We start from the raw sequence: 27,175 nt of genomic DNA, 5'->3' as shown, positions 1-27,175 counted from the left end.
AACAACTTTTTTTTTTTTTACTAACTTATTAATGAACTAGTTAGTTCTAGTCTCCTTACCGTGCGACACTATACCCAATTGTTTTTTTGTGAAATTTTGCCTATGAATAACAACGAAAGCCGCGTAAAAGCTTTTTCGAATACAGAACATTTTAATACCGACACTCCTTAGGCTCAGCTGCCCATAAAGCTCAACTTTACAAGCACACAGTATGATGTATAACAAAATAATTATATCAATGAACAGATTCAGCTGCAAGAGAAAATGAAAATTACTTGAAAACATGACAATAGGTTTATTTATAATGCAAAATATGAGGCTTAGTATGAACGATTGTTAAGCGTTCATAAAACCTGAGTGATATCCAGCCGGGTCAAAACGCTGAATGTCACTACAGGTTGTGTTACATAATTGAAGTTTTACGGAATTTGAAAAGATAACGTGTTTTCTATGAACGGCCAATGTAAACTATAACTGTAATAAACTATACTACTGATCTATGAGTAGAAACAATCGCACTGCTTATTGAAGCATTTGTCCCATTTATTTATGCGGGTTTAGACCCGTCAATATTGAAGAACGATCGCCAAGATGGTATGCATCGATCGAGGATTGGATTTTTCGCAGAAACGACATTGGCTCCGAGAACGTCCAGGCACATACTAGTGCGGAAATGTCATTTTTAGTGAAGGACGTCGTTTGGTCCTACCTTGTTGCAGAGTCTAGGCTGCGTTTTGCAAAAAGATGAAAGGTATCTCCATTAGTAGTATTGTCAATAGAAAAATAGTGCTGTCACTTTAGCCTATGCTGGATAAGTCGTAAAGCTTTTTTTGTCCCCAAGTGATCACGGATCTTTCGTTTTATGTTATGCGTTTCATTTAATTATCCCTGCCTAGAGACGAGCATAGTACTATTCATCTAATTACCCGTTGTACATTATTATCTATAATACCCATACTTTTTGTTATTCGATGACGAGCTAGGAGTAATATATAGCATCCGGGCGCTTTGCTTTCGCAAATAGGAACACCGCACTGCCTAAATAGATAGGGCGCATCTTTATAGAGTGCAATAACACGACAAATTTCTACAGTAGATTACGCATTAATGACTTAATAAGGCCATACAATTTCTACACTTCCCGACAAGTACACCATTAGCCTATCGAAATTTACTGCAGACTTAACAGCAATAGGGCCTATTTCTATGGGAGATTTGTTTATCAGATATACTAATAACCGTACGTAAGGTCGTTTACTAGAATGTTACCGAAAATGAATGCGCTTGACATCCATTCACTTTTGGCAAAAAGTGTCTCTCGTTAACCTCGCATTGATCGTTCAAACAACTACCCGCTTCGCCCTTCTATGACGTGCTCGCTGATGATGAAACAGGTTTGTCTCAGCCCGAATTTATCTTGACACCGCCTTCGTTATACCTCATATCAAGTGTTGTTCCATATTTTTTTTTCTTTGACTAAGTTGTATTTATTATTCTTTTCGATTTTATTCTACGACGCTTGGAGCCAAACTTTGGCTATTTTGAATCGATAGTTCTTGCGTGTGCTATGTTCTACCGACTCTATACGCACAGTCTTCTTTACAAACGTCAATTAAATCTGAACTTTGAATAGAGAAGACTAATCGAATACTTTGTCAAGTGTCGCAACCGCTGTATAACGATCAGGCAAACCTAATTATTGTTTAACATGCAGCTGATAAAATAATGATGCCCCTAGAAATAATTTAGGCCATTATAATTGGTTTGTACCTCGATGGTGCCGTTACATCCAGCTTTTTTACTATTCAACCCTCGAAAATAGGAATTTGTTGAGAACCGATATATAAATGCAGCGGTTCTCTTTCGTCCGTTTTCAAAACGTAGTAGTTTGAACGTCTAACTTAAGCAGATACCTACCATGTAAAAGTTACAAGTGAAATTTTCGTAGCAAATAATAAAAAGCGTTTGTTCTATAGAATAACTCAGCACTTATCAAGGGACACTGACATTTTTCTAAACCGTGCGGATAATTAAAGGAATGATAAATGATTATGCCTATCGCATGATGGCAAACACTCGATCCTCAAACAAACACTTTAGCCTTACGTCTCACATCTATTAAATGCTTATAATGAGTGCAAAATTGGGAAAAAAATATGCAACCAAACATCGTCCAATTAAAAGTTAATTCTTTCTAAATCGCTTCAACTAGAGGCTAAAGTCTTCGTAACGCGATTTATTCCTGCAGATTTATCGATAATAGTTTTGCTTGTTCCGTCCGCAGACCATATTGTTCCGTCGTAGGTTTGCACGTAAATACGCGCGTGAAGGCACGTAATCCGCTAAACCTCGTGTGATTGTTTAATACTAAAGTGCTTAACATTAAAGTGAAAAAAATGCGAAAATTACCTTTCGAGTAAATTGGATGCTCTCTTCTAACTCATAGAGAAGTACAAATAGCCTATATATATATATATATATATATATATATATATATATATATATATATATATATGAGACTTAATTGTGATGACAAACTGTGCAGAGTCTAAACCCATATACGGCTCAGACTCGACTACTAGTCTGTTTTTACTGCTATGTGCACGCTGCTATGCTTGGCCTCCTCTAATTATCGACTTCTCATTAATACCAATATATCCCAAGACTCAGAAATAGCAGATCATAGGCGGGACGACGACTAAGTTGTGTGGTCTACCGCCGCTACTGCCGGTACTGCTTCTGGTATGTGATTTACTCTGTCGGCGTCAGCAGATATATTCAGCCTGGCGTAGAGCAAATCCCAGGGCTTGCTATTATATCCTGCTAAGGTGGCAACAAAGTGTAAGAGACTTTAGGAACCCAACTGTGGGCAACCCGGTCCCATTTGGCGGAACCGAGACCGACAACTGGGCTCTGAGAGCGACTTCACCACCACTACTATTGAGATGAGCCCACATTTTCTTTTAGAGTGGCAGGACGGCTATGGTTCTTCGTCGCCAGCATACATACATTTCAGCTGAAGCAAAGAATCGGGAACAATACAAGGGTAGAGCAAAGAAGAGCAGGTGTTGCCACACTTCGAAACGGTAGGATGACGTCCTCTTTGTCCTCGTCGACCGCCTCGAAAACCGACTGAAGCGAAAAAAGCTTTCGCTTCTGAAATTCTGTTGCTTTCGCTGCATTGTTAAAGTTCGTGCCTCCTCTTTCGTAATAATTAAAACTGAGACATTATCATCTATCGTATAGTACCGCTACTAGTACGACGATGATAACGATCCACATTCGTAACAAAGCTATTTCCATTTTGAAGCTTCGCGCGCACCTTACAGCACTCTCCGTTCCCAGGTTAACAAACGAGGTACCGCGAAACTTCCGCTAGCAAACGAAACAATCAGTGATCCATAAATGGAATGGTAGTGACTGAATTAAATAATACCGATACTCCCCATTGCTGTTGTTCATTGCTTCTGGTGGGCATAATTCTTCGCTGTATTTCGGGTTAATTTCTAACGACACCATCCTCATGGCGACCACTGCTGTATGACGCCATGTTGCCTACAACAGCTCGTTAATCTTTGGCACAACTGGTTCCATCAGTGTGGTTTGATCCGAACCACATCCAGATAAGAGTTATACTTCGTTGGTCATTTAGTTTCTCGATATAATAAAACGCATGGCAAAAAAGGCTCTATACAGAAATATAGAATTCAAAGTATAGCAGATCCAACTTCGAATAAGGAGAACTATTTCGATGTCCTATTTTGCCTAATCCTTCGACTGTCAGATCCAGTATCGCCATTAGGCATTTCATCTTATTACGCGAAAGTCTGTCTATACCAGGGTTTGAACGTAGACCTAGACGTAAAATTAGCTGGCAAAAACGTTACCTACTCTATTACTATCGCGACTGCTGTACGTAATATCATCGGCCGACCTGTTTATACATGCGCTTGACGATTTCTATCTATCACCGAATGGAATACGAAAGTTGATCGTCGCTGAGTTTAAAGAGGAAATATTTAATTATTGTATACATCGCTAATTAAATATGCCCGTCCATTAGTTATTTGAATATCTTCATTTCTACAACAACATCCCCTTTTTTTTGTTGGGCCTGTTCCTGTTAGGTCTGTGAGTTATTGAATGAAGGCTAAAAGATATGATTGAAACTTTAGTTAGGCCAAAAAGTAAATCTTGCACCGAACATTGAACGTTGCGTACAAGTTCACAGTATTAAAGTTACTTGCCCACATAAACGGCGTCATTCATTTTCCGAGAGCAATTTCTTCTATATAAAATTATGTATGTACGTGCACTACCAGTTCTAGATAGTTCGCAATCCTCTTCTACGTTCGAAAATATCTTTGTCAAATGTATACGATAATAGTTGATAATTATAAATGTTTAGAAACGTACATTTTTTTAAGGCATAAGATTATACTATCCACTGTTGATGACGATAACTGCCGGTTAGAATTGAACAACGTTATGTAAACGAAAAATATTTATTGTTTTTATTTACTACCTTTCGTCCGCTATTTGTTGTCTGTTCTTGGATCCATGTTATAGATTATCGGCGACCCCTCTTCTTCACTCTGTCAGCCACTGTTTTATTTGGATTTTATCCCAATGGGAGCATTTGTATAATAAACTAATAACCAAATAGAAAAAAATTGAGAAAAATAGACTGCAAAATGCGATCGAGGATTTTTCGAAGATAAAAAAAGACTGATAAAAGTTAGAATATAAACGATTAAAAAATATAAATGGTAAACGTTTCCTTTTAGTAGGTTCCATGTAGGTTCTTCAATCAGTTTTCGCTATCGTTTAATAAGCTCGGTTCTATATAATATATAATAAGTTTATACTTAAAATAATATTGCTTCAAGGTTCGACAACAAAGATGTATAACTTGAACAACACCATAGAAACAAGCTTATCAAATGAACAATCTAAGAGACTTTGCGTAAACGTTGGAAACAGAAATAATGGCCAAGGATAGAGAAAAAGATTTACCACCGGGTTTTTTTTACGATGGATAGAACCCAAGATTGCGGCTTGGTCTGAAGGTCGGGAAGTTAAGGACGTACTCTTTAAGTGTGGCCACATTATCAAAGAACTTGTATCTAGATAGACAATAGCTAGATTTCCTAAGCGAATGTACACAAATTAGGCCTAAGCGTGTGAAATAGGGTTGTTATTACGTCGTAATAGCTCTTTTATACTGCACAAGTTATAGCCGATGTCACTTTTTAAATCGAAAAGTAGCAACTTAAATCGTTTGAAAGGTGACTCCTAATTCTAATACTACCAAACAGAAGGTCGCATGAAGCAGCTCGCTTGGTGAAGCGCTTAGATTCTATCGCTATGATATCGTACCTGAAAGATGACTAAGTTGGAAAACGTCGAAATAAGACTATTATTTAATTTCGAATCATCATAGCAAATGTAATAATTGTCTCAGTTTGCTATTGAACTGATTTTCTTAGGAGGTATCTGGGGTAATTAAGAGGTATCCGGCGCAATTTTCCGTAAGCGACCCAACGTTTCTCCTACGCACCGATATCACTATCGATGTCGCTGATTGCCAAAAAATAAGGGTATCGACTTTGTTTAAATAAAAGTCTGTTTAAAAATAAATAAAGTGTGTTCTGGGGGCTGACGGCCAGAGGACATAATTGGTAATCAAGAGTGTTAGCGACACAAGGATTACTTTTACAAACACGAACAGATCAGGACAGAAGTAAATACGTTTTGCAACATTGTACTTCCGCACAATTCATAGAACGTTCAGAAGAAAAGAAAAAAAGACATCATGTCTAGACTGTCACGTCGCTTTTCTGGTCATCACTAGGTAACAGGGCCCATCATTTCTAAACGTAAATTAGTCTTTCTTTTAATTGGTCCGAACTCTGTTTGCAGATTTCAACACACGTTCTTGGACTTCTCATAGGGTGTCTTTTGCCAGTTGCTGATGCTATTGGAGTCGGTAAGTGCTGATAGTTCCTAAATATGTTTTATTTATATGTCTGATGCTGGAAATACATTATGACTACCATGACTTTGTGTTTATAAGATGTCGTTGACCCGTTCGTATATTTTAGTGGTCGCTAAACTAAGGGCACATTTTACCGATTCGATTCTACTAAGGACTGAAAGTGAAGGGAAAGCGACACGCATTGCCAAGGAACATATTGAAATAAAAATTAGACCGTTTTGAGCAGATGTATGCGCATCTCAGTTCCGTCAATACATTTGCTGCGAAACTGCTGACGTAGGAAACCCCAAGGATATACTCGAGGGCCCTGTAAGCCTCCTTCCACGCTGGTTTAGGTAATTCGATTTCTTGATATTGGGCCTATTTTAACGTAAACTATAACTAGAGTACGCGCCAACAGTTATGCCGTTAACATTGCTCTTCTTCATCTGACCCCTTACCTTTTTTTTTGCTTGTTTTTTTTTGGATTCGCATTGCCAAAAGTAAAAACGTTACAATTCTATTGGGGTCGAAGTCCGTGACCCCGTTGCAGTAATTTCCTGACTCGGTCAGTGGATTACCAACCCCCGCACGTATGATTTCAACGATTCCATTATTTAGTTAGCCGGTTGCAATATTTAATAAACCATTGCACAGTATCACCTTCTTTTAAGAACGTAATTTTTTTATATGCTACATCGGAGAAAAGTGAAAAATATCCTTTTAAATTCATAGGGAGGTGTGCCTATTTTACGGAGCCCGACAAAGGCAAATATTTTCAACATAGACTCTTTATAGGTTCTCAATTATTTTCGAGAATATTACAAAGAAAAAACACGACATATTTGCCCAAATTACACTCTGTGTAAAAAGGAAACTCGCCCCGCTAAAATATATTTATATAATAGGCTCCATCGAATACTTATTCCTACGATAAAAGTCTAGTAACCATTAAAGATCAGCTCAGTCTAGCCACTCTGCTGGAACAATTTGGGCACGTGAAATAAATAAACGCGTATAGAAAAACAAGCAAAGCTTACATAAAAAAAAAGTGTAAGAAAACAAATTTGTAAATGCTGATTCGGCAAATAAAGATAGAATTCGAGCTTCTGTCAAAGCAAACATAAGGAAGAAAATCGTAAACCTAATAATAATAATAATAATAAAAAAATGAACGTTGGTTGAACAAACATGACAATGATTATGGTAAGTTTATTCGCATCTCACGAAATCCTTGTGCAACAAAAATGAAGTCATCGTATGACTTATAGCAGTTAGGCAATAAATATGCCTAGCAGCCCTCGAAGGCCTACTTAATATTTATTGTCTTTGTCCTAATAGATTTCGCTTATAGCGTAGCTCTTGAAAAATAAACACTTTGAACAATAGTAATGAGCATGGAGCTTCGTCGGTAGTCTTAACCGTCAAGTCGTATAGTCTTCTGAAGAGAAGTGAAACTATTCAGTAACATTGCTTGAGGGTACTAGTTGCCAATTTCTCTAACATGAAGTTCGATCCTTGCCAGTCGTCAACTCGCATTACGATCAGGTCCTAACGATCGGATCGTGAGGTTGATCCGTAATTATGGTCATCTTTGAAGATTTAAAAAGAATCGTACAAGCTGATAAAACACAAACACTGAGAAATGTTAATATTAGACGATTGACGACATAGTCAAACAAAAATTTTCTTCAATTTAAACAAATAGTCTTACGACGTTTAACGAACGATGCAGGGAACTTAAAAGTGAAGGTGAATATACCACACTAAAACAATTCTGATTAAAGTAACAATTTATTTAGTAAGATTATATAGTTACGACTGTAGGTAAAAGCTCACCTAAACTTTGAACTGAATGTTGTCATTTGCTTAACTTGAATCGTATCACCTTCTGCAATAGTTTCTTCGAGGGTTCTTCGAGTCCGATTCGCTTGACAGAAGCATCCGTTGATACGGCGAAGCAGGAATATATGTAATAAAAGTTAGGAATTTATCACAGAAAAGTTTTTTTGCCCATATAAATTTGTGCCATGCAGCGTATTAAATAGTTTTATTTTGTTAAAGATTAAATTATGCGGCATCTACTCTCACCTTCAATTTATCTTCCCCTATAGCATGCTCGAAAATTGCACAACATTATTGGAAACCCAGAAAACTTAAGAACAGTCATCTATAAATATGCATCTAAGAAATATCTGTTCGGGGTAAAAGTTTGCAGGGTTCTAAAGTGTTTTGCAGAGTACGGAATATAACATAGAAAGAATTAACGATTGCTGCAATTGCTTAATTAATGGTTGCAGATCCAAAATGTCGTGAATTCTCTAATGGACCCGCACGACTTTCCGAACATTCGGAAATTCTGATGTCTCTATGTAAGGAATTTTCTGTAGCAAAAGTTTGAATAGAAGTACAATTTTTCGTGGTGTAACGTTCATGTTTTTGGTGGCGAGTAATTTGGGACTATAATTTATATATATAAAAAAACCTTTCTTTTAAGCTAAACTCAATTGATAGGATGAAATAGAACGAAGCGCATCTGAAATTAGGAGAAACAAGTGAACATTATTCGAACCGCAAAAAGGTTCTTTATGCGACAACTGAAGGACGAGCCTCGTAAAAGCATGCTTTGCTCTTAGACAATAATTCCAGCGGTAGGAAACTTTGCAATGAAAAAAACATGCTTTGATCAGTCGGATCGATCGACGAAATACTCCAAAACATGGAGTTGATCAGACGCGAGTAGCCCATTTGAACACATACGTGCCTTCGGTAAGCTCAATATAACGCATAAAAAGGCTTCATAATTAAAAAAAAGAGTACGGTACAGATTCGTACGAAACCAATGGATTTATTTCAAGGCATTATTGATATGATAACCCTCGGTGCAAGGTGCGAACATGACCACAAGTGTTGCTCGCCATAATATACAAACTAAACGTATCGATGGATCTGAGTCAATGTTTAGCTCATACGTATTTGCGCTCTGCACCCGAAAGGCAAGAAAACGCCGTTAACGCAGTGAATTATACGAAATGGCTGAGCAAAATTTAGATGTCGTAGAGGGTACTTCGTACCCTCTACGACATCTAAATTTTCCATCCAAATATAACCATACTGTCTTTCCATATTACTAGACCTTGTGTCGTCGCATATGTCTATGAAGATCGAACGAGCATAGCATATCGAAGGCGAATTTCGCTCGCTATTCCTTGGTGTTTTTTTGTCAATCACCACTAAACAAATCAACTCTTTCGTACAGTTTTATGTTCTCTCTCAATCGAACTATCTAACTAACTAATGACACAGTAGAAAGTACGTGTTGTCTCAATTGACCTGTATTAGGTTCTATTGTTTGCTAGTATCGACGCATATCCGTTGTCTGTTGGCCTTTACTTAAGTCTATAGTCTTGTGTTGGCATATTACCACAACCTAGCTTTCTATATTGAACGAGAAGCTCGTGACGTCCCGGTGAGCAAAAGTGAGCTTGCTGAATGGCAACCCGGCTGCCTAGCTGGCCGTATTCCCTAAGGTGGTTTGACGGCTCGATCCTTTGCACACATTGGCCTCTTCAATCTAAAACCTTTTTCCTAAATCTTGCCGTTCGGTCTGCGCGGTAATCTTCTTATCCAGGTTGAACCGTGTAAGTGTTATAGGCTGCCAACATCAGCAACATGTAAATACTCACCGGTGGTGTTGACTTGTCTCGAAATAGTATTCTCTAGTACGCCATGTTGCGTCTCCCGCAAAAAGGGATGGAAGGTCCATTCTGTACATGAAGCTAGACAAAACAGCAAACCATAACTGTTCAGTGCATTTGCTGACTGAAGGGATATACGTTACGATCGGATCTTGAGAGACGGCTCAAGGCAAGGCAGTATTAGCAGGAGGCTGAAAAATACTCGAAGAACCAGTTGCACGTTTATACATCGTTCCAGTTTCATATGGTATGACAGATATCAATATCACCCCACCTTTCTCTGCGCAGAAGCGAAATACATAGGAGTCGTAATTTCTAAACTTACGTGTTATGTTAAAATCCTTAAACGTGTTATCTTTTAGTAACTGCTGTGCATGCGTTTATTCGTATTGGTAACATGATGTTGCTATTACGCGAAATTATCTCACTCCATCAACAGCAAAGGGCTTTTCTAATTCCATATATATGAGTGGTATCCTCATAGGAACAGCAGAAATGTAGACAAATGTGGGTAGCCTCTTTCTTGGTAGACAGGTGCTGGTAATGCAGAAAGGCGAGCATCGACATAATCATCAACAACAGCAGCATTATCACCACTACGGCCAGTCAATCCTTGTCGAACTTGTCTATTCAGGAATCTATGCGAGTGGTCGATATATATTATTTCCTTGATCCTAGTCTGGCAGGGCGTGGACCTGGGGGCTGTCAGGAAGGGGAGATGGTGCAGCGGGTAGGCTGCACCACTACCGCAGCAGCCGTAGCTGCTTTAGTGGCCTAAGGGCTCCTGGGCAGGCCTTCAGGGTGGGTTAGGGATCAGAGCCGCCCGTTCCACTCCAACGGGCTCAAATCCTCTCTCGTTTAGATGGGCTGGGGACGGATTCGTCTTCTTAGACTTCTTTTAAGGACCCCAAACGATCAACTGGATGCCTACCGCCCTTCGCTTAACGTCGCATAGAACTGTGGCGGGTTTTTTCCGTGTTATCTTGCACCAGCAGCCCAATTGACGTTTTGGCTAGCGTTTGGAATGTTCAAATGTCTGGAATAATCATTGAGTAATTGACTTGCACATGAGCTACAGGGAGGAAAAACAATTTATTTTGATATATCTATATCTCTATATCAATGCACGTGCCCGCTTTGTGACTATGCATGCCTGTAAACAGACGGAATCCAACGATTCGATTAGTTATATGGATCATAGTAACCGACGACACTTGTAAAAAAAAAAGGTGTATCTCATGAATTATCCCGGACTAGGTTAATTAAAATAGATGTGATCTATAACTAATAATATTTACCTATAATGTGAATTTTATGTTTGCTGCCAATGCTGTTTTACGAGCATCGCCGAAGAGGTTTTCATTTCCAATGTTTTTTCTGCAGTCAGACAAAGTGGTGTCCGAAGGCAAAATAACAATTTTCGTAGAAATGCACTAAAGTGAAACTTTCTCACTCTTCCTATAACACGTTATTTACCTGTTATAGTTAATAACCCCAGGAAATTATCCGTTCCGCAGCCTCTGCTGCCGTTGCATTCATTGCAACGTAGAGTTAGAATCCGAGCGTCGTTTAAAATTTATGACAGATGCTATATTCGGAAAGGAATAATTCTCGTTCGGTTGACGTCTCTAATTGGCAGGTGATATCTAAGCAGAAGAAAACATATGCCATTTTCATCATACTTGATAAAAATGGCCTGAACACCTCGTGTCATAATGATACTAATAAGAATAATAAAATGCTTTGCAACGCAAAAAGCGCGGAGACCTTTTTGACGTGAATTATATAAATTATACAAGTAGTATATTTCACTACTTTTCCATATTCGTATTCTGTGACTTTGAAACGTTAAATGCCAGCAGTCAAGGATTTCTGCGGCTGTGATTTTAAGACCTGCCTACCGTTGTGGCCTGCATCTTTCTTACCAACCTGAAAAATTAATCTACATTGTCAAAAGAGTCGTAGAAGGGTGATGCTCTGTCTATTTTTGCCTGCACATGAACATGTTCCATCGGGTTTCTTTCGAATCGAAGAACTTAATATGTGGACTACTTTTTAGTATATGGACTATTATAGTGGGTCAGCTGTGGACCGTTCATTGTTTAAGTATGCTATAGTAATAAAATCACAATGTAGTGAAACACAGAAGCCTCCACAAGCCTGAATCCTGCAGTTTTATGTTTATATCACTGGAACACCCCTTCTGAACCCGCTGGTTAGAAGTTCATGCTTGTCCTTCCGAAATCCATGCTACTACGTTTCAGAGACAAGTTCATCATGACACATCCTAAACGACTAGGGAGATTGACGCGTTGCGCTAGACAGGAATTATATATCGCTAGTAATTTGCACAAAATAGAATTAGTAAACGTGCAGCATCTCCAGAACATTTAGAACCCAAATCGACACTGATCTCATAGTTTAGTTCATTCCTATTCTAGTGAGTTTTGGTTTACCTACCTACCTACCTACCTACCGCAGCCCAAACCGTCGTAAACAAAGCGGGTCAATATGGACTTTATGAATGATGAATACCAGTCCTTAATTTATTAACTCACTTTTTTTTAGTTGAGAATAAATACTATCCGTTAATGTAATAAATACAAAGAGAACTTTATGTACAGATTTTGTGATTTGAATATCCAGTAAACGCTAATATTATTAAGTAGAAGTTAGCCGTTATGTTGTCAATACAAACTTAAACCGTGGTTAATAGGTACATGTTTACAGCATCGTGTGTGCTTGACTGACTACTCTATAGTACAATAAATTATAATGATATTATAGTTGAAACAAAGCTAACGCAGGTAGCATTATTTTTCATCTTACTATCCCTTTGATCTTTGTTACTTCAGTTTTCGTTGCATATTCTATTCATGCAAATCGCATTTTAATGCCAAAGTGTTATCCAGAAGCTCGACCCCCTCCTTTCTTCTGATGGCGGAAACTGGTGGTTAAAAGTGTAATATGACAAGGCAGCAAGCTTTTCAGAGCTGATCAGGGAAGATTTCAGGTCCGTAAAAGGGGTGAAGCACTTTGAGGGTTTATGGGTTGGGGTCTCCAGGACGCGACCGTCGCCGGCCGGCGAGATTCTATTACTAATGGAGAACATAGAGTCCTAACATGACAGGCTTGTTTCCATTTTTGATTGAGCTAATTTTACCTTTGTCAGCTTCTGTGCTGGCAAAGACCACCCGTCCGCTCCTAATCGAGGCAGACATCAAGTCTATAAAACTATGTAGTTGTACCGACAAAATTATCGGTTCTTCACACATTGATTTAACCGATTGACCATAGAGTTATTGTGTCGAATAGGATTTATTGGCGCCTGCAGACGCCATCAGTAAGACCTTTTGCTGGTATAATTTATTAAACCTGTTAAGCATTAGAGTTTCAATAAGAAAATAAATGTAGAATTAAAGTATATATAATGGGGTAAAAGCCTTTGGGTAGCTTGAGAGTCTTTATTTTACATCTGTATTATATATATATATATATATATATATACCTAAGGTAGGGGCATGTGGTAGTTATATTCAAGAGCAGTCGCAAACACGCTCATTTCGTGCTTTCCGAAGCAGTGCTTAACAACAGTACCAGGTGTAGAGGCTCGAGATATTCATATCGTGATATAATCAGCTCACATGGACTTACTTGCGTCACATTGTCTTCCTTTTTTTCTTTTACCTTGAAAAGAACTACCGATCTGTTTGCAAATAGTACACCTAAGCTGTAGTTTGGCAAAGCACGGCAGCCCGCTGATGCAGAGTAAAGGCTTCCGTTTCACGTAATGAAGGATAAATGGGGACTCGAAACTTCACATATTATAGGGCGGCTTCTATGGCCATTATTCCTGTACCTGATGTATCGCTAATCGGTTCATCCATTTTTCGCCTATAACCCATGCTTGGTCATTATTGTCAACATAATTCGTTGCAGAGTGCGAGTGCGTGACTTTCGACTCAACTTTCGGCAAAGAGCATGGCGTGTTCACGTCACCCGACTGGCCGACTCCATACGACGAGAACATCGAGTGCGTACTCTACCGTTTTGTCGGAAGCGAACAACAGATTGTGCGCGTATACTTTGAGGAGTTTGACCTACAGAAAACGAACATGGACTGCATCTTTGGAGATTACGTCAAGCTCTTTCTGCATCTCGGCGATGAGGCGGCCGTTAACGAGGTCACACCATTCAACTCGGTTCTCTGTGGGAAACTCAGTAAGTAGCGACTTTAGGTCATCTGCATCCCCCCGATCTCTGTTCTTTCATGCTTTCCCTCACGCTCTCTATGCTATCACAGCCGACAGCACAGCTCATATCTCGCACTCAGTCGACATGTCGTGATAACATCTTGTGAAGCCAGGTACGCGAACGTTCACCGTCGGTGCCAGCCGTACGGACGGCTGACTACCTGCCGTACGTTATAGCCTTTCGAATCGAGGAGATAGGGGCCGGAAAGCTAGGGGCAAGAGGAGGAGAGGATGCTTTTATAGGATAGCAGAAGCGAGGATAGAGCAGAAAAATGTGTGCCTGCTTGGCTACCGTCGCAGGCAATGGCTGGAATTTAGCGGAAAGACCCTGATGCGTTTGAACGTTCTTAGACCCTATGAGCTATAGGAAAGTTTAGTTTCTAACGGACGAAACCGTAAGGATTAGTTAGGATGTGTCATAAGCAGTAAGCGGGCCATTCGCTAGTAACCATATGGGTATTGTCGTGCAGGTGATGAAAGCGAATAGACAACGGTGAGAGAGCAAGCACAGAACCTATGTGAGAACCTGGTTATTTCCATCCAATTTCCGCTTCCGGCTTCTCATGTCTAAAACCGTCATACCATATCCGACACGAGCTAGCTTAACAGATGATAATGCGACCCATATATGTAGCTGCGGCTGCCGTATGGGTGTACCGAAAGCAGTTTATCGCAGCGCCTTGTTATTGCTACTAATGGTGCTAGTTAGATTTACTTAATTAGAAGCAATGGACCCTGTGAAGTTTTATGAAAGAAACCTGCCCAAATCACTTGATATGATTAGTTAACGAGAAAAATGATCGTGACCTAAACGACAAGATAAAGATCAAATGTCCTGTGTTAAGATCTGAAAATGCCTAAACATTACCCTAGCATGATTTTTTACGGACTTATGTAAAGTAGACAGACATCTCCGGAGATCGTCGTTACTGGTCAATGCCAGACGCAGCTTAGAATATAAACTGACCACATGAATCCTTGTACCCTTTCTTAATTTACCTGTATAGAAGAGTTACAAGGGAGTCAAATTAGGAAACAACGGACGCACCTACGTATGCGCCTAAATCCCAGCTCGTTAGCTTCTGTCTTCTAACTAAATAAACTTCAATAAACTAATCAATACACCACCTTACATAGCAAACATTTATCAATAAATGTTTAGGTCATTAACATGAGTTGGTTAGTTCAAGCTATTAAAAAACAATGGTAAAATCTGCTCTCATTTTCGCTTGCATGTACATATATGTATAACGGAATAATCATCTTGTCGGTTCGACGAACTTGCGACCGAATTCAAAATTTCGTTCGGTTGTATGTCTCGGGAGTTGGAACGTACAGCGAAGACAGAAGTACAAGAAATGCTAAATAAGTCGTTTTCCAACTTTGTCATCCCCTGGTCCTCCTAGTACATGATGGTAGTACACCTCCCTACCGAGAACGGAGCAGTGAGCCCGCTATATTAGTTATGCATTTTGGAACACGTAGATTTGATGCTCAATGCCCCTTTAGCCTGCTTTGAACGTCTGCGATCTCCCTCCACCTTTCCTGACCCTCTCCCGTTCGATTGTTTCCGACGCATCTTTACAACGTTAATCGCCTTTTTCTCATTCATGCTTGGCTTTCAACGTTTCCAAGTCCTATCGAGTTGCGACGGACCCATTGATGAAACGCATTTGTACATAAACTTGCCTTCGCCATGGCCTTGCCCTTGCTTTGCCTGCCCTCTCCGTCCGTCCGGTTCAGTAAAAAGCTCGCCGGCAGTCACGACAGACTTCGGTTGAGCTGGGCAGTCTGGGCAAGTCATTAAGTGCTCACAGTAGGCGACGTTTTTCTCGTCGCCGGTTCGTTCATAGTTTGGGTAATCATCGAATCGACAGGCAGGTAACTTCATTACTATTCGATTTCGGTGGGTAGCAAAAGAGCGATCGGGCGGGCCGATGGACGATAGCTAGTTACAAAAGTTAGATGAGTAAAAGGATGCGATTTGTTCTAAACGAAGATTGTAGCGCTTCTTTGCATCACTGCTGTTTACTGAGTGGAAACGTGCATCTTGTTACCTTTTGCAATTAAATGTCAGTGGCAGCAATAGGCATTGTCGTATGATCTGCCCTTCCTTTCAGATTCATCATGATATTAAGGGCGAAAATGCATATTTCTCAATGCCGCATCGCGGGGATTTGACAGATCATTTTTGAAAAGGGCAATGTGTTTCATGCATAAGTGAATTATAACATTAGAAGTCTTCTTTATCTAGAAAGAAACAAAAACCTCCGTCATAAAAACGAATTTCCTTTGATATTGCTACCCATTTGTAGGGCAGATATGGACATATTGCATGAGTAGAGCTCGACAAGAGAGCTTATTTTTTCATGAGAGATCGCCGTTCTGGCGACAGAAATGTCTTTGAAACCTAGTTATTAGCGGCTAGGATTAGTTTTAGATACGGATGCCTAAAAAAAGCTCACGTTTGTAGGCTAAATCCATACGAGGGTCCGCATACGAGCTATGCTTGGAATCAACGAACCTACCGTTTGCCATAAGCACCTCATCCTTCAAATATTAGGCTTTCGTCCATTTTCTCAAATCAATATTTACTAATACTCCTCTTTCTGTCAAATACATTTTTGGCTGCTAGTATTTCGTCGCTAGAAGGAGTAACTTTTGAGACTGATTAGCTATCCAATATATCCGATCGACGTCCGATCTCCTTGGCCCACAATAGCTTATAGTTCGTACAGTACCAGCTATAAATATTACGCCCGGCACCGGGCGTTAGCAGTAGCGACAAGGCAAGTTCTGCTTCCGCCGAAAGGGGCCTATATTAAAGCACTATAAATGTTTATAATAACACCGAAAAATTTCTGCCTTTATCGTTGCAGGTGACATCGAGCAAACGCATTATTCATCGGGCCGCGCGCTCATATTCGAATTTCATTCGGACTTTCGACGCAGCAACAGCACCGGCTTCCGAGGCACCTTTCAATTTCTTAATAAGGATCAGTTCATGGTATGACTAGAAGTCACCGTATATATTATTATATATTATATTCGTAAAGGAAATTTGAAAACAGCTTTAAGACATAATTAGGTAAGTTTAACAAAGGTAATGCGGACTTTATTCAGGCTCTTGTGATGTAAGAACGCTTATACACATACATATGTGTATATATAAATATTTTTATAATTTGGCTTTGCTTTGTCTAAGTCTAACGCTCTAATCAATGTATTGCTACACTCGTGCTAGGAAAACGGACACTTTACTACCCGCTTCTCGGGTTCTTGTATTTTTGTAGGCATAAACGCGGAAAAGAAAAGGGTGCCAATGAAATTAATATTTACTTTGGTATTTGATTAAAGTACTCGAACCGCATAAATCCTTTGCCGCAGTACAACGTTCGGGGGGGCATATCACTGAATACGCCAAGTACAGAAGTACTACTTTGTTTGCGGTGTAAAACGGCATTATCGTTTAAATATATTTGATCCGTTTATTATCAACAACACGTGTGCATTCGTTGACCATCTTCTATGCACAAGGCTATGGCCACGCAACCGCAAACGGTAGTGAATTATCAACTGGAAAACAAATAGGTAGTCGTTGTTCTGCCTCATGACGCAGTACGTGATTGCGCGGACTTGCTAATTCAATATACAGCACTAGCCTATACTGGCTTTACCTGCAAAGTCAGTAAATTCTACATGATTAGTTGCCCCAGCTGCATACGTACATAACGTGTACACAGCCATCTTGTGGCGACATCAGACCTGTGCGAGTATTTAGCGGCCTTACGCCCTATCGTAGCAGCAGCAAGAGCCAGTCTACCGCTACTACTACCGACAGCATTATCATCGGTCGCGATTATAGTACATCCATAATCAGATTTGTCTGTAAGTGGATGAGGCTCTCGCGTTGTGTTATCTCTGTAGCAGCGGTTACGAAGACGACATGTCAGGGACGCTACTGCGCAATGAGCGGAGACAGGCGCAGTCTAAGTAAACGCTGATAGGGAAACATCAGAGATATTTGGCGCCCCCTCGCTTTACAACCGGCCAAAAAACCAGAATGCTACGTATACGCTTGCATGGGCGTACAAGTGTAATGCCGTTCCACATAAGCTAGCAATTCTTCCTGCGTTCTGTTACTTTGTTAACTATGGGACGACTCAGGAACAGGAAGAAGGCGTGAAGCTCGAGCAAAGATTTAGGGGGAAGCATTTTGGTAGAATGCTAAAAGTCGCCAAAGGAACGAGAACTACAAAGGCCGTCTATATCTTTCGGCAACGGCGAAGCCAACTGTCGTAAAGATAACTAGATATCTTTAGGATACGTAGAAATATTAGTTATAATAGTTACGATAGCCGCGATGATGGGGATAGCATTGATAGTGACGATAGCAAGCGACAAAGTCTATCGGGAGAAATTAGCGGAACAACCTGAACGCAACGTTGTAGCAGTTGACAACAAAAGGAGAAACTGGGCTAACGTGCCGTACGGCATGTCGAAACTATCCTGAAATGCTATTTTGAAGCGAACGCGACTTGCTGGTAGCAAGATGCCCCAGAAGCTGTATTTCGACTCACTGTTTATGCTGAAGGTATCCGAAATATATCGTACATCCGGGCGCAAGTCTATCTTTCACAAAAGCCGGTTAGTTATGTTCAGTTTACTATAAATTCATTTCCGACAAATTTGAATATATTCCATTGATTACGTTATTTAGAGCATTTAATGCCAGTTATGGCGTGGGCAGGATACATCGGTCTAAAGCATGGTTAGTTCGCTCAATGAAGCGCTAACAAACAATAGCGGTGATAATGTTGAGTGCACGACTATTTACAAACAATATGGACGTTTGCACGTACCTGCTCGTGTCAAACGCGCGTCGACAAACGGAGCGCACTTTAAAAAATGTGCCGAAATGATACACAATATTTTAGTAATGGCTGATCAGTAGACAGATGGTAGGTCAGTCGACAGGCGAAATTTCAGACCATCTGAACGTTTGCCTCGTGTTTCGCAAGCGTTTTAAGGTGACTAACATTGTTACAAAGCGAAAATGAAGTGCTAGTCCAGAGTGGCACCAAAAGCCTTAAAGCTGACAAGAGTCCCTTAGAGACAATTCTCTTTGTTGACGGTTAGTTACAGTAACTATCAAACAAAAGAAAAAAAGCAAAATGCAGGGGTTTCCAGACCATTCTGAGAGGCTTACAGAAGGGCTAAAGCATTACACACGAATCATGCAGGAGCACTGTAAAAGCTTATTTGGGGACAAAAGCACAGTGAGAACTATACCGAAAACCAGAATCATTTCGATCAAATGCCGGGTCATTCATAGCTGTCTCGGGGAAACTATAGTGTACCGAAAAAAGAGTCGGATCCACTCCGACGCATCACTGCGAAGAAGTATAAGTAAGTGTATGGCAATACCATGGAGACAAAGTACCGTAATGTATGTATAGTTCCAGAGGCCAGCCTAGATGGAGAAAAGCCACAATGTCTGGGTCAAAATCAAGCATCTTTTTACGACCTCTTTCATTCATCGGGCAGTTGTGTATTTATGGCTTTATGTGGAACGGTTTTCTTTCTATTAAGGAAGATTGCCAAAAAAATTTTAAGAAGATTGGCTAATGCTGACCACCATAATAGGCCCAGAATCTAATTCTTTCCTTGTCGCGATCTGTATGACGTTTTTTTTGCGAAAAGAAGCCGATGTCTATATAGCCTCAATCGCGTATTTACCAAATCTAGGTTCATCTGACCCATTCCATTTCTAAAGGCTCAAGTAACACCTGAAAGTGAAACCACCTTACAAAGATGACCGAGGCTTAAGAAAAATTATTAGAGCAGTGTCTACCAGTAAACTCAAAAATCGTTTTAGCAAACGGAAACAAATAGCAACCATGTATGTAAATTTACTCTGATAGCTATTATATCGACGATGACTGTTACGACTTGAGAAAATGAGCTGTCTCAAAAGCTGAATCCTTGATATCTCATTTTGACCCAATAACCAAGGAAATTTCATATATGAGAATGCGTTTATCTAATAAGTTGCCCGCGTGCTTTATTTTCAACAAGTTAGAGCAAAATTTGCACTTCGTGTTTGACCATATTACTATATGATTATTTCTCAATTTAAAATTGTCGAACAGCGACAGCGAAATCACGGCCGATGTTCGGGATTATGACGATAGTCTTTCGAAGGTCTTCCAAGTTCCAGCCCTTCTGTTTCGTCTGCTCTACTTAAATTCTAAGGCGTTGAGTAAAAAGCTAAGCATATTGTCGTTCATGGTCCACTTCTAGTGTAAAAGCTGTAGATAGGTTTAGCCTTTGCACAAAGTCAAGCATAGCCATTATCAGATTAATGCTTCGCAAGATAGCGCTCGATTGCAAAGTTCAATATGAAAAAGAAAAGAAAAAGGATATTGATTTTGATAGGTATCGTAACGAAAATCGCATGGTAGACTACTGTTTGTCGTTTAAATATGCATATTACGTATAATAGCTAAACCAGCGCTGAATGAGTTTTTTGCTGAAATCAGATTTAGGAGAGCCTTGGGCGGCCTAATCGACTAGGACGTTAGGTATGTGCCTTACAAATGATTAGTTTGAGCTGAAGCTTGATTAGACAGTGCGCTTGAAGCCATAAGTAAGAACCTGAAACGTATAGTCTCAGTGTTCACGATCTATACAATGTGGAACAGCCCACTTGCATGTTTCAACTATGTCCCAATAAGAAATATCCTAAAGAGAATTAAGCTAATTAAAACGACGGTGTTCGGAGAGCCAGGCGGAAGCTACATAACCCGCCATACGGGCTATGTAGTAGGTAAACTATAGAAAAAGAAACTCGATCCCGCAAGGCCTTATCGTTTTGATCACTTCATGGCGATTAAATTGAACTAAACGAGCATTGATAGAAATGCACAACTATATGGGACTACGTATATATAAGCACGTTCAACGAGACGCAGCTTCTCCTCTAAGAACTTCACATGGTACTTTGGTGGATGCCTACATCTTACAGCTGACCGAATTCGAGATATTTTGAACAGTCTGTATGATTTTATTATTTTTAAAGAAAACTTTTGGTCCGTTTGTGCGGATAGTGCGTAGCATGCTTTTTAACGAATCTACATGTATGAATTCTATTATTTATTAATGGGTAAAGCACTTTGCCCACTCACTTCATTAGTTCAAGCTTCGCCAGATAAAATACAGTGTATTATGTACAGTATAGGGATCAGATCGCTCGTTTTACTGCCCAGTTGTAAAAACACTTTGCCATGGACACTTAGTCTAGAACACCGGTGAGCCGCTAGAGCTAATCCTTCCGTACATGTTTAGTATATGGAGATAATAGCGACAATTCATAGAACGTCAACTGTCGCTGTAGTATCATCGCTTGAACTCTACATCCTAACAAAATTGTGCTCCTCAGCTACATGTTTTTGAGTATCACTTATGGATACACGCAAGTAGACTATAAAAAAACGTCATAATGATTCGTGGACAGTCTTCAATCGAATCCGACATAAATCCGATCTGTTAATCCAGTCCCACGAAGTAGCATGATTATGAAGTGCCAGTGTAAGAATATGGCGTTCGATTCGTGATAATTCCTCGTTCTGTGCCTCCAAGTGATCTTTTGTAAGCGTTTATTACAGGTATCCGTAGACGAACGCACTGCTTAAATAAAGTTGTTCTCATTGTTGGACTGTTCGCGTGTTCGAACCAGCGAAGTGTAAAAACTGGGCTACTCCATAATACCGACGTTTCTTTTGATTTTTCAGTAGTAGATGATGATATATGGTATAATGTGTGATATTTTTCCCGTTGAACTATGTTGTCATAAAGACGCATGTGTAGATCGTACGTGCGCATATATATATATATGCAGTTCGCATGCAAGCTTTGAGTAATCATAAAGGTATGCCGTACGCTGGAGGAGGTAGTCGGAATAAATAACACTGACGAACAGTACGGATTGTGTTAGCATAAAATGTTGTCTTAAATGGACCGTTTAAATTGTGGAAGAAAGCGCGAAAAGCGGCTGCGCTCCTTTCCTAATTTCTAAACGCGGGGATCGTTAGATTTAATGGAAACGAAACCCAGCATGTGGATGTTATGAATTCCCTCACTGCGGTATCATCCGTGATCATCATAATGACATCCCTCCGTCAGCGACACCCCCTCTTGCGAGCCCCTTACTTCATCTATATGGCCCAGCGGGGGTTCGTTAATGGTTTTGCATAATGGAACTGGTAAAATACGAGGCGTCATTTTGACTTTACGATTGCGCGAAGCCTAGAACGTTTGGAAACTGTGCCTGTTAGCTTTTTTACAATCATATTTCTTCTGGCGCCAGTCAGGATTAATCTGTACAATCGATTACGTTCTGCTAGAATCCCCTGTTTCACGCATGCCCCTGTATGTTGGTTTGTCGTTTAACAAAGGTAAAGCGCCGACGGTGAAAAATGGACTTTGTTAGGAGCTAACAGTGACGCGAGTCTAACGCTATCAACTTGTATATGATTGAATCCGTTGCCATGTTAGCTCTTGTTTTTAAGTTATGGTGGGAGGATTCTATTATGAATACGCCCAAGTTTACTCTGCGTCGATTAGGGGATAGAAAATACGCAACAAGAAAGACAAATGATGTTTGGCTCACTGCTACAAATGGTGATTAGCAGAAAATCGATTATTTATGTTCCAGCAGTGCGATTTCAAACGTACATTTCTACTGCGTCGTTTGTAGAAGAATATATCTTTACGTAAATAGGACCATGCACGTACGATTGAGGCTAGACTTGTGGGTGTTATACTATAGAGTAGGCTTTAGAAATAATTAACGGCATCGGACTGACATCCTTCATTTACAGCTAGTTCGACGAATTTTTGCAGTATAACGCACTGTGCAAAAATTACCCGTTCCGTGTAAATCTAGCATCACATTAGTAGGCATAAGCAAACAACATCACATTAGTTATAACATATTTGCACCTCCAATTACCTATAGCGCGGATCGCAGTGGACGTAAATGTGTGCTGTCCTTAGAAGTGCAGCTGATCATCCGGCTGTTCTGTATAGATATGCCAACTGCGGACTCGACCACGAAGTAGGGGACTAGGAATTAACGGGAACTATCGACTAGTAGCATATTTTTGCAAAACGCTAAGTGGTACAACTATCACTGACCTGACCTGTGTTTCACCGAAGCTCGTCACCTGACAATTAAGGATCGAGTTGGAAGATCACATAAATAGGTATATATCCAGACCCGTCTCTAAATAGGCCAATAATCAGGCATCACTACAATTTGCTTGATCTAACGGGCCAGCAAGCGTAACGAGTAAAACCGACAAGAGCGGTGATGTAACTTAAACTGACTTCTTTTGGAATAGCTATCTGAATGCTGAGAAATCTGAAAGCTTGGTTTGGTGCAGGATGTGGCCAAGTGAAGTAGACCCGTTTGCGGAAACTACGATACCAGCTTACTGTTGTCAACGACGAAACTTTAACAAGCAACAAGAAGACGAAATGAGCAAAATGGAGGCGGATTGCGGTTCGGAAAGTAGATGTTGGCAAACACAGACAGCTACATTGCCACATAGGAATAGCTGGCTTGTTTATGGAGTCTCATTTCAGAAATTGGCTCATTATTTTGAATGGCTACTGCCAACGAATCAAGCAGAGTAATTGCAGGATATACCAATAGAACAAAAAGCCACTCATGACTGGTTATTTGAGCCCTTTGGCAACCGAAAGGATGCAAATACTGTCAAAAAGATGTCCAGGGACAGGACGGCGGGGCCTGACATAGCAATGGACCATATCGAGTTTTTATAAAACCCTTACGGCTGCACAATCACCAAATGAGAGTAGGCACAACCTGCACATTACGACCTGGTGGATCATTTCTGTTTAGCATTAGCATAGTGGAAGGAAAGCAGTATCAGTCCATGGGTGATAATACGCGATGACCATGAACGCTACCGAAACAGATTCGGTATTGCTGGACAGCAGACCAACGCATCAATTCTGAACGCCTAAATGTAGAATATTGTAGTTGGAAGTGTTATTCTAGCCTGCTTTCCTATCCGCGAAGCACATCAAAGGGCATTAGCCATTGCGAAACTAAGATATCTAAGGAAGCTACATACATGTAGATGCAGCAAGCATAAACTTGTTTGAAGTCAAAGCTTTTCCCATGGTGAGTGGTATCATTACGACTTCGCCATAAGTTACAGGATGGACCCTTGTCCGATTCTATGGCGCTGCGAATGTGACTGGAAAAACTCGAATACGTTATATATCGTTATGCTGGACTTCGCAAACAGGGAAACAGCAGACAAAATTCGAACTTTAAAAGGAAATATGGATCGAATAGGCAGAACGTCGGAATGAAAGAAACAATCTTCTTGCGGTAGAAAGATTGGGCCTCCGTTCGCTGTCGAATTATAAAGGTTGTCAAGTAGACCTAACAACAATGCGCTGTACGCTAGATCATCTGGCATAATACACACCGTTCTCTATGTAGCCATGCGAACTGTAGAAAAAAATCAATGTAGATAGAAATACTACATTGTAATTACGAACGGATACCGAGCTACGTTTATATTTAAGGCTCCCTGTGTTTACTAATTTAACGACGCGTAGTGACTGAACTGGATACAATTATATGTGTTGCTGAATAAGCGCATGTCAGTGCTTTCAAATAACATTAGACACAAAAGGCTAATCGATTGTCTGTATAACTGGTGATAAATAAGGTAACACTCCTACGAGATCGCTATGTAAGTCCTTGTTTCTTAAATAATGAAGTTTTTAGTTACTTTACCGGTTTCAACGTAAGAAAATTTTGACAGATCTTCAACGACGTACTTCATAACAAATACACATGATTCTCCTTAACCACTACAACAATGGCCTGATTATCCGTAAGCACGAGTTGACGTTAGCTTCAACCTTCCTATTCTAAGCTATTCCAGATAAGATTCATAACAAACGGGCGATTGTTGGTGTGCGCAAAGTACACTTTTGTTAATGGACGGGGTTGATGGAGATAGTTTTTTTCTCATGTAGTGTGTAACATTTGTCCATGTAAGGATATATCAATTAGCATCTGTTTGGGTTTTCTTTGCAGACGGAGGGAGCATTGATCGAGGACACAGCCTGCGACTTTGTGATGGAGTCCATCAACCGGACAGAAGGCCGATTTTTCTCCCCGCAGTACCCGTCCAACTATCCACGGGAGAGTCGATGTTCATACCAATTTCTTGGTAGGGAAACGGAAAGAGTCAAGCTCATGTTTGGTCAAATTCGTTTACAAAAAGGCGACTACAGTTGCTACAATGCGCCTGACAAAATCAGTAAGTGCAATGCGTCTCGCACTGTTCGTACGAATGGAATCACTAGTTGTATTGATCGTAGTAAGTTCAACGCTCAACTGTGGAACTTTTTAGCAGATACACGCGTCGATGAATGGCATACTGATATTGGCTGTTACGCGAAAAAGGTCAGAGAACGAATGGGATTTAGTGGTAACGTCTCCACGTAGGACCTCTAAGGACGTATCGGACCCTGCACGTTAAACACTGCGAATAAATACAAGTCCAGCTGTCTACTTTAGGCCAGTAGTCTAATCTACCTTATGTCTAGCGGTGGTTTCAGGCATAAACTTCAAAGCATTTCAGTGATTATTCCACAACAAGTTGAGCGAGTCGCATGCTTTAAACATGGACGACATGCAAGAGGCTGTACGTTTAAGATCCTTGTAGACAGCATATATTTGTGGTGAAAATTGTCGTTTAAAAAATGCCCAATATAAGTATTGAATGTAGAAATGGAAGTAAATAAAGTAATTGCTATATAGGCTTCGGATGTTGTAACATAGAATGTTGGTATCGATATTAGCTTATTAGTAAGTTAGCATCGAAATCAATAGACTAATTTCAGCTAACTTCATTACAGATCAACGTATTTATGATTATTATTGAACTCCAAATAGCAAATTCGATAGAGCTTTGTGCTTGAAGAGCGATGACGTTCTCAGATATGTCTACGTCATTTAAAGATGCCTGAATAGCATCAAAAGCGCTCAATGAAAATTCGGAAAGTTACACATACAGAATATTGATTAATTTCATTTCAGAAAACAAAGAAACAGATTTCTGGTTCATAGAAAGCACGCTCAGAATAAACTGATACTTGTGTACAGAACGACAATGACGTCTACGTATAAAAACATGTCTGAATGGCTATTGTTAATCTACGAGTTTTGCATGGCTCAAAGTAATTCCCTTCGTTGTTTCTTCTTCTTCCTTCTACGAAACACTCTTGAGGGTCTGAGAAATGACTAGAATTGTTGTAAATTGGCCTCAACGTTGTATCCACACCTCGAAGCCTAACATCTAAGTCCACAACGTTTGCCTCCATCGCTTGATTTTCGCTATTGAGCTGATTCTGATTGTCTCGCGATGTTTCGGTTTTCGATAACCTCGTCGCGTACATGGTCCCTGATTACCTGCAAACTACTCAGTGATACACACGTAAAACATGGCTATTGGTCGACGATTCTCGTCCTAGTCGGTCCCTGCAGTGCGTAGCCGTATCTACAGGAGCCACATTGGTCCTACATTATCAATGTCATGTCGCTATTTGCTTTCAGATTCGTTACTACGGGTATTCGTGCCCTTTATGAATGTTTGCATGCCCCCATGTTTGGTGCCCGACGAGGTGCAGTCAAGGACGCAATCAATGGGTCATTCTGGCAAGTGCAGTACTAGATTCCAGTGGTTGCGCTTATTGCTCTTAAAATTTGGATGGTCTGCAGCGATGATTGGCTTGCGAAAATAGAAGAGGAAGAGCAAGACAGACAATCTAGTTCTGTCACATATTTACTAAACTGCCATACTTGTTGATGTAGCATTTCTTCGGCTTGAAAAAGATGCAAAAAAAAAATTCCCATTTAGTCCTATTAAACCTTCTGGGAAGGTTTTCCGTCCACTTTTGATTCCTATTAGGTTTCGCTAGGTTCTACGCTCCGGACAGTTTCCGATGTGACCTAGAGGGCCATCATCATAGATTATCTGGTTGTTCCTCGATAAAGTGATGCGCTAACTTAACGCCTGTTGATCTGCTATTAGCAAAGCTTACTTAAGCTGTCATTAACGTTTCCATAATTGATCAATAGAAAAATATATGCTTCGTTTTGGTGATAAGCTGTTGTATGCCCTTTCGTGGAA

General features: G+C 40.2%; 1 protein-coding gene across 8 annotated transcripts in view; it reads left to right on the top strand.

Moving 5' to 3' along the window:
- The window catches only part of LOC111246236 (suppressor of lurcher protein 1-like), a 252,987-nt gene that overhangs the window by 66,113 nt on the left and 159,699 nt on the right, over positions 1 to 27,175 (top strand). For 5 of the 8 annotated variants that reach the window (XR_002671599.2, XR_002671600.2, XR_002671601.2 and 2 more), the window contains exons 3-6: positions 5,923 to 5,989; positions 13,615 to 13,896; positions 16,808 to 16,935; positions 25,075 to 25,300. Coding sequence is in view for 2 of the 8 variants with exons in the window: in XM_022795511.2 (XP_022651246.1) it covers positions 5,923 to 5,989; positions 13,615 to 13,896; positions 16,808 to 16,935; positions 25,075 to 25,300 (703 nt within the window). In the remaining 6 variants the exon portion in view is untranslated. Of the gene's footprint in view, positions 1 to 1,376; positions 1,395 to 5,922; positions 5,990 to 13,614; positions 13,897 to 15,654; positions 15,810 to 16,807; positions 16,936 to 25,074; positions 25,301 to 27,175 lie in introns of those variants that run through there. The other 3 variants (XR_015324170.1, XR_015324172.1, XR_015324173.1) reach the window with 3 other exon arrangements.

Source organism: Varroa destructor, unplaced genomic scaffold, assembly GCF_002443255.2.
Source record: "Varroa destructor unplaced genomic scaffold, Vdes_3.0 BEIS01000003.1, whole genome shotgun sequence".
Taxonomy (NCBI): Eukaryota; Metazoa; Arthropoda; class Arachnida; order Mesostigmata; family Varroidae; genus Varroa; species Varroa destructor.
This window is presented reverse-complemented; position numbering and strand designations above follow the sequence as displayed.